Below are 8,023 nucleotides of genomic sequence, written 5' to 3'. Positions count from 1 at the left end.
TTTTGCAACACATTGTTTTTAGTTGTGATACTCTCTGGGGTTACATACCCCAATTGTGGAGCTCAGGCACATCTGGGTGTGTGCTGAAAATTATATACTCTGTTGCAATATGAGGATAGATCCAGATAGCAGAGTTGCTGGGACCAAGCTCGGCATTTGTAGTCAACACCAGAAACTGAACTTGTGGCTTCACTTGCAAGAGAGTGTTTTTTGTCTTTGAACCATCCCTGGGCTTTTAGCCTCCATTCTTAACCCTAATCTTTTATGTCAGAATTTAAGCTTTGATGTTTCCCACTTCCTTCCTATGGTTACTTTAACTAAAGTGAGTCAGGTTTTACTGAAAAACTGACCACAGTTGGTTCACTCCCACCCTCAACTCCACAAAGACTGCCTGGTCAGAACATGAGGGGATCAGTGTTTACTCAGCCCGTTCTTAATCTGTTTCTCATCCATGTCATGAGACTTTGGGTAGGGCTTCCCCCAACACCAAATTTCACCCAGCAGACCACAATTAAAAAACCAGTCTATCGTTTGTCTGATGATTTGAGGAGGGAACAAGAACTGCAATATTTTGGGAGTCCTTCGGAATTCTAGTAAGCAGTCAATTGATGGCAGTATTAGACTCTACAGGGTAGGTCTGCTTTCTTTGATCTCATCTCAAGGAATATTTGTACAAGTGTTTAGTTATAAGCACCATTAGCAACCATCTGTGTGTATGGGAAATCTGGGAGAGGGTAGTCAACTTTCTTATCTGGAATGCAGAAACCATTCATATGGTCTCTCCTAATTCGGAAACTTGGAGGGAACAATTTTAGTTAGATAGAAGTCAAATGACACCAAGCATGATTTTAATGGCACAGTTTTTTAATCAAAATTAAAATCTGTTATGAAGACAGACAAACATTGTAACATTCCCAGAGGAATTGAATTGCTTCTAGTTAAAACTGAGTTCTATTAGAACCAACTTGAAGTTGTTATAAATAACAAGAAAAACACAGTTTTTATGAAAGTAAGGTTGGGGAAAATCCCTATGAGCCACTGAAATATAAATGATCAAAGGGACTCCCTATTTCTCTTCCGAAGTCAGTCTTTGTAATACTCTGGAAGTCTTAGAGCCTGGCTTAAAAGGAGTTAGAGGGAGGTCACAACAGTTATAAAGAATAATGTCTTGGAATAGAAGTTTCAGTTAGCTCCCCAAGAAATAATTTCTCTTAAAACACTCAACCATACAGATAAAAAAATAAATACTGAAAAAAAATAATTGTGGGCTTCTTTCTAAAGAATTCACAGAGAAGCTCAGTAAATAAATAGAAATGGGAGGTGAGGTAAGAGAGGTAATAAATATCTAGGAGGGAGGTATAGTGAAGTTCTCCAAGAGGTGATCCAGAATCCTGTATCAGAATATGGAGATCCACAGTTTGTGTTCTGGAGCTTAGCAGAGTCAATATCCTGGAGGTGGGCTCCCAAGGGGGGTTTCATTGTTGACTTCTCATTGTAATGTAGGCTTCTATGTAGTTGATGAAGATGTCAAATTCACTCATGGCTTTGTAGACTCCTTTCTCTTGGAGCTGTGTAGATAATAGACAGGGAAATTCCCATCAGAGTCCCTCTTTGATAGTCTGGGGCCCAGAAGCTGTACTTTCAGCCATAAGTGAAGGACCAAAGCTAGGAAGCTGAATCTGGGCCATGCTGCTTTTGGAAAGAGTGCAGACTTCAAGTAGGCTAGCAAGAGTAACATGCTCTTTGCCAAGTACAGTCTTGAAAATAGTGCCTTTTCAACAATTTTAAAGGTCATGTTCCTCATGAAACTTATTCACACTTTAATGAAAAGACAGAACCCCTGTGATAGTGAGATAGTGAGAGGAGAGAAAGAGGCCTTTCTTATACTGTCCTGTTGCTCTGCTGACCCTCAGAGGACTCAGGTCTCCTTTGGTAGAAACCCTGCCCAGTGTGTGTCATCAGCACTGGAAGAGTGTAGAGACCACCTGGTTTCTAGGACATGACATTTACAAGGTTTACAGACAGATGAAGTGTAAGTCTTCATTTGTTTGAGAGTTGATATATTCAGTTGTGGCCAACTTCAAAATGAGAACTCTGCTTGCCTATCCTGTTTGAGTTTTGTGGAGTCTGGACTGAGCCTCTGGCTGTGTGTTTATGTGTGTGCACTGCTCATGTGTTGGCTTCCTGCACGTGTGTGTTCAGACTAGATTCCCAAACGAACTGCTTTCTGTTTCCTTTGTCACTCTCCCCAGCACTTGGCTTGCTGTTCACAGGTTCGCTGGCTGGCTGAACCCACAGGCTTGTGAAGATAGTGAGCAGTCATTTAGAAACCCCCAAAGACACTTCACAGAAAACAAATATAACCAAGGCAGCACCTCCTCACCGACTGAGGAGGTCACACCATTTTTGGTGGGGGGAGGGGAGTTCCCAGACTGCATATGAGCAAAAGACAGTGCTGTTTAGGAGTAATGTCAGTTCCTTGGGGTGTAGGCAGAAGCATGTTCCCTAAATTGTCACCACCTGGACTCACCTTAGTGAAGACACTCTTCACCTGCTCCACTGCTTTGCTCTTGTTTTCACAAGGCAGAAACTGATGCTGTGAAGGAAATGAGAAAGTATTAACAACAATTGGCTACTTCCTTTATAATACTTGGGGGACAATAGGGCCACATGAAGAAGGGGTCAGACTCCTCTTGAGTGCCTACCCACAGAGTTCATGCAAAGAGCTGAGCCCTCCCTCATTCTGTCCCAAAGGAAAGAGAAGAAGCAACTCGGTGTGATGCAATATGTTTTTCAGGGAGTCACTTTGAATTGTTTGCAGGGTTTGCATGAAAATCCCTAGCTTGGGGTTTCCGCCTTCCAAATGCCACAGAACAAGCTAGAGTGCTGAGTCACCATTCATTCTCCTTCCCTGCTCCTCTCTCCTGTCCCTTTGGCCCAGTGACTGTGGACAGGTTCTAAATTCATGAGAACAGATACACAGTCTTAGCTGTGCAGTTCAAAGCATTTGCAAATAGACCTGTCTTCCAACTGCCTTCCCAGAATCAATAAGAGAACAGGAGAAACTAGTGGTTGTAGGACTAGGTTACTTGGAAAAGTCAATAACTTGGGAGACTCAAAGAAACTGGCCTTCAAAGGGCAGGGGTGTGTGTGTGTGTGTGTGTAGGGGGGTGGGGAAGGGAAAGGACTCCCTGGCCAATCTCACACATCAGGGAAAATCCTGTCAGTCAAGCCCCACTTGGAGTGAAAGTTCTTTCAGAAGGTGAAGAATATGAGGTTACTGCTATTTCCTCTCAAAGTAGCCCTCACCCTCTGGTTCCTTCTGCTGAGCCCACATCCTAGGTCCAAAGGGACAAGGTTGCCCTGGCTGGAGCTCTGAGCTCCTTCCATGAAAGGGGGAGGGTGGATTAGTTAATCCACAAATGACTCACAAAGAAACAGAAAAGCTGTTTGCAAATCTACACATGTAAATGCTTAGTAGCTCTCCCCACCCCCTGCTCAGAGAGAAATGAGAGAGAAGATGAGAGAAGATGAAACTTCTGCTAGTCTGTGCCTCTGAGTGTGTTAAGAGACGTTAAGAGGTGGTGTTTTGGGAAGAGTTTGCAAAGGAAAGAACTGGTCTGTTACTCACACAGCGCCGCAGTCTCAGCCTGAGGGTCTTCAACTTTTCTCCTAAGGAGTTAACGTGCTCCTTGATGTCTGGACCCTGGTTCTCAGCCTGGGGCATCACCTTCTCCAGATAAAACTGGATCATCTCTGACAAGGCTTGGCAACCCAGGTAACCCTAAGGGTAGGAACAGGTAGGGGGGTTGTAATGGGAGGAAGGGCTCCTGCAAGCTCCAGAAAATAGCTTTGTCCCCAGATCACCTCCCCCCCGCCCCCCCCAGGACTGAGCCCTGTGGATGCTGGCCATCCGCTGAGTTAAGATCTTCCCACTTCTCCTTTTCAAAGTGAAGGAAGCAGATCCAGCTCCTGCTGGCGTGAAGACTCCCTTTCCTCCGTCACACTGCACACCCTCACTTCCCCCAGTGGTTGTTCTTACCCTAAAATCTTCCAGCAGTGACCCACTCAACAGCATGCTGTCCACTTGGTCCTTTGTTTGCTGCAAGATAAACAAAAAGGAGAATAAATCTGAGGTCTGGGGAAATACCTGAAATACCAGAAATGTTTCTTGGTATCCTTTTACTAATAGAAATTTTGATTTGTAGTTAAAACAGCCTTGACTCTAAAATGAAAAGGAGAGTTCCAAATAGGACACATAATGGGTGCTGGAACACTTTGTTAAAGCAGGTTTCTCTACTTATTTAAAAAAAAAAAAATCTGGCCTGTCTTAAAGCAAGGTGGAAGCTTGACTGGGTCCTGGTCTTTTTCTCTAGTTCCATATCAGGTTTGTCGGGCCACCCTCCTCAGTCCCCAGGGTCTCACGTCTCTGCTCCTGCTCAGCTCTTTGCTTTTCTTTGTCCCTCTGTAAGACATGAGCTCTGATACGAAAGGTGTCTAGCTTTGGGCAACACTTCCTAAGCTAAGGAAAAGGCAATTTTTGTTTCCTCACCTTGAGGTCTGGGGAGGCAGTAACCTCCTATCAGACCCTTCTTAACTTCTTGTAGCCAAGCAAGCATCAAAATTCAGGGGACTTTATTAGAAGTTCCAGAGCACAGGAGACACCATGCATTGACTTTCTCTGTATGTTGGCTATATCAGCCTTATGGAGTATAACTAACTGAACTCCTGGCTCCATGAGGGACTCCCTTATATATAAGATTTAAGTTTGTGCAAGATGAGTCCTGGGAGGAAGTGAAGAAGATAGGATTCTCATAGCTCTAGCAGAGTGCCATTTGGCTAGCCCTAGGAAGGATGGAAGGAAGAGATGGTATCATACTCACAAAGAAAACCTTCACCCTGCTGAAGGCTAAGCGGAGCTCCCGGAGCATGTGGGGCAGGCTGGCTGGGAAGTGGACACAGCTGTTCTCGTACTGGATGCCATGGGCTTGACAGGCATCCATCCCAGCCAGCAAAACCAGGCAGCATAGCAGTGCAGAGCTGGACATAGTGGAGCTCTCTGCCTTCTTCGAGTCAGCCTTGTGGTTTGGTTTTGAAAGAGTAAGCCTCTGATATGTAGACCTTCACCTGCTGTGTCCCCCTTTTATAGTGTTCAATGAAGTCATTCATAAAAAGTCACAGAGTCACAGATTTCCTGGTAAACTTTTTTCTCTGATCCAAGCTCCTCCCTTTCGTCGAAATCTCTAACTTTGCATTTATTAAACTTCTTACTCTACTAGTTTTCAATTTTTGCATTGTAAGCAAAAGGAATGGTTGAAAAACCGAACTTCTGCATGGCTATTTTTAGATGGAGCTACCTTTCTCTTTTAAAATTAAAATTCAGCTTCTCTTGATTGAGAACTTAATTTCCGCAGATGAGTGGCTATTCTGTGTACAAAGATCCAGAGTTGTGGGTTCCTCTGGCGTGTGCCTAGGTCACAGTGACGTGGATGAACTGGCCATTCCACAATCCGCTAGGATCCAGAAATAACTTCGATTCTTTCCCACCTCATCAGAACGCCCAGTTTAGCAACTTCTTTTTATTAAATTGGGGGGTCATATCAGCTCTTTGGGTCTGAACTTCTGTTCCAACCCTGCGTCCTGAAAAGGCTAGCCTCACAGAAATTAGGCAGGAATGTGGGCTGAACTTCAGGCTTTTTCTCTGGTCCTGGGTTCAATGAGATGGTCAGGTCAATTATCTTATCTTTTTACTTTGTCCAGTACCGAATGCTGGCATGAGAAGGCTGCACTCACTGAAAGTCAGTCACGGTTACCCAGTGAGGCATAGAGATATTAAACTGTGTGTACCAGTTCACATGAATCAGAGTGAGGAAACCAAGGTCTGGTGTACTCTATTGCTGAACTCATATCTTACACTTTACTGGCTACTCAGTATATAGAGTCAAAAGACTCATTTTTATATTTAGAAACATTTTAGAATTTTAGGCAGCATTATTTACAATGCCATTAATGATAGGATTTTGTGCATACACTGCTCCAACATCACACCCTCCACAAGAGTATCCCCTGTTCAGCCTCTCCCTTACTCACTATCTCCCCACCATAATAAGCTTATTTTTATAGATTATTTTACAGGTTCTGTTACCTTCAGCCTTGTGTTATTCATACACTATGTTTCTTTATATCCCAAATATAAGGGAAATTGTTCTGTATATGTTTTTCTCCTTCTGACTTCATTTAGCATGATACTCCTTCAGGGGAGCCTATACATGTACAATGAAAAGAACAGCAGCAATTTTCATGGTTTCATCTTATAGCTGAGTAGTATTCCATTGTCCCTTAACCCAGTCATCTGTTATTAGACACTTGAGCTGTTTCCAGATTTGAAGTATTGTGAATAGTTCTACAATGAGCATAGGAGAGAATAAAAAAATTTTTTTTCTTAATTATTTTTTAAATTAATGAATCACCATGAGGTACAGTTATAGACTTATAAACTTGAATGCTTTTGTTTCAGTCAGCACCCATCCCTCCACCAATGCCCATTCACCACCACCAATATCACTAGTATCTCTCCCATCCACCCCTAAATCCCACCCTCCCCCCAACCCGACTCTGTGGCAGGCGCATTCCCCTTTACTCTTTCTCTCTCCTTTTGGGTGGTTTGCAATACAGGTATCAAGTGACCATAATGTTTGGTCTATAGTTTATTTTCAGCACACATCTCCCATCCCAAGTGGGCCCTCCAAGCACTCTTTACTTGGTGGTCCTCTCTATCTGAGCTTCCTTTATCCCCAGCATGTGAAGCCAGCTTTCAAGCCATGGAGCAATCCTTCTGGTCCTTATCTTTACTATCCTTGGGTGTTAGTCTCCCATTCTGTTACTTTGTGAGAATAAAAGAATTTTTAAGTGTTCTTTTAATTGTACACGTCTAGGCTTCCCTGAAATATGGGGAGAAAGAAGAAATAACAAAATAAGTCAGAGTTCCATGAAGACTTCACAGCAGTTCTCCTTCTTTCCTCTTACTTATTCCTTCTCCCTTTTCCCAGAAAAGTTTTAGTGGTCTAAAGCTGCATGTAGTGGGGGCAGAGGTTGCAGAGGGGAGGGGGTGGAAGATAGCCAAATGGAACAAGGAATATAATTTTAGTTCCTTTTAGAAAGAATGGAAGTGGTAACATTGCCTTTTCAGGTATCTGGAAATCCTCTGGGCATCATTTGTGTTTTAAGCGCCCTTCTGCAAGAGCTTTTCTCACCATCCCAAGAAGCTGGATGAGCACAGATCTGGCAGGGGAGATGGTCTATTGTTTGCCCTGACTCTCCCCTCTTTAAGCTCAGGATAAGTAACTTGATTTCTCTGTGTCTGCTTTTTAATTTGTTCCAAGGGGGAAAGCGCCATTGCCAGAAGCCTTTGGACTCACATAGTTGGGGATTGGGACAGAAACAAGTGGATCCAGATATAGGACATTGCAGTATGTCTGTTATTTCCCTGTCTTCTGCACCAGCAATGCAGCACTACAAATGGTACAAGGTAAGGGACTGACCCACTGGCGAAAGGTTTCTAACCAGAGAAAATGGGGCAGAGATTGTGGGAGAGAGCCAAGATGCAGTGAGTAGAAAGTAAAAGTGAGAGGGTTCAGACCCACTTTATGGATATACCTTATGGATAAGGATTAGGGGGCTACCTCTCCTCCCAATCATTTAAAGTGTATCAAGGCAGATAAGAGCCAGGAAGGAAAGCACTGTTTGGTAACAAGAATGGATGTATTGTGGCAATTGCTACTTCTGCCACAAGTTTAGACTTCTTCTAAACTTAGGAGTACTAAGTTTAGCCATTGCAGCACGGGAAGAAGAGAGGCCAGGAGCCAGGTTTTGTATCTTCTATCCCTTTCTCTTGACTACTTAGTTTTCTGGGTTGTGCCTCTGTAAGCCCATAGAGCTAACTTTATAGCTGTACTGGATTTGCCAGCACATGTTCACTGTGGCAAACCTGTCAGGATACAAATGCTGGTGAGGCTAGGAGACC

General features: G+C 43.5%; 1 protein-coding gene across 1 annotated transcript; it reads right to left on the bottom strand.

Moving 5' to 3' along the window:
- Nucleotides 1–858: 858 nt before the first annotated feature.
- Nucleotides 859–5,089, bottom strand: IL10 (interleukin 10). The gene is made up of 5 exons (XM_056119162.1): nt 4,884–5,089; nt 4,043–4,102; nt 3,632–3,784; nt 2,531–2,596; nt 859–1,568 (listed from the first exon to the last, which is right to left on the bottom strand). Exons 1-5 carry the CDS (start codon nt 5,046–5,048, stop codon nt 1,476–1,478), a joined length of 537 nt encoding a protein of 178 aa, XP_055975137.1. The 5' UTR covers nt 5,049–5,089; the 3' UTR covers nt 859–1,475.
- Between the last annotated feature and the right edge of the window lie 2,934 nt (nt 5,090–8,023).

The sequence above is a fragment of the Sorex fumeus genome, unplaced genomic scaffold, assembly GCF_029834395.1.
Source record: "Sorex fumeus unplaced genomic scaffold, SorFum_2.1 ptg000039l, whole genome shotgun sequence".
In the NCBI taxonomy this organism is placed as follows: Eukaryota; Metazoa; Chordata; class Mammalia; order Eulipotyphla; family Soricidae; genus Sorex; species Sorex fumeus.
This window is presented reverse-complemented; position numbering and strand designations above follow the sequence as displayed.

Coding starts and splice junctions, on each gene's coding strand:
- IL10 (XM_056119162.1), bottom strand. CDS start 5,048: ATGTCCAGCTCTGCACTGCTATGCTGCCTGGTTTTGCTGGCTGGGATG. Junction 3,785..4,042: donor CACTGCTGGAAGATTTTAGG/GTAAGAACAACC, acceptor TCCTACCCTTAG/GGTTACCTGGGTTGCCAAGC. Junction 1,569..2,530: donor TGAAGAGTGTCTTCACTAAG/GTGAGTCCAGGT, acceptor TTATCTACACAG/CTCCAAGAGAAAGGAGTCTA.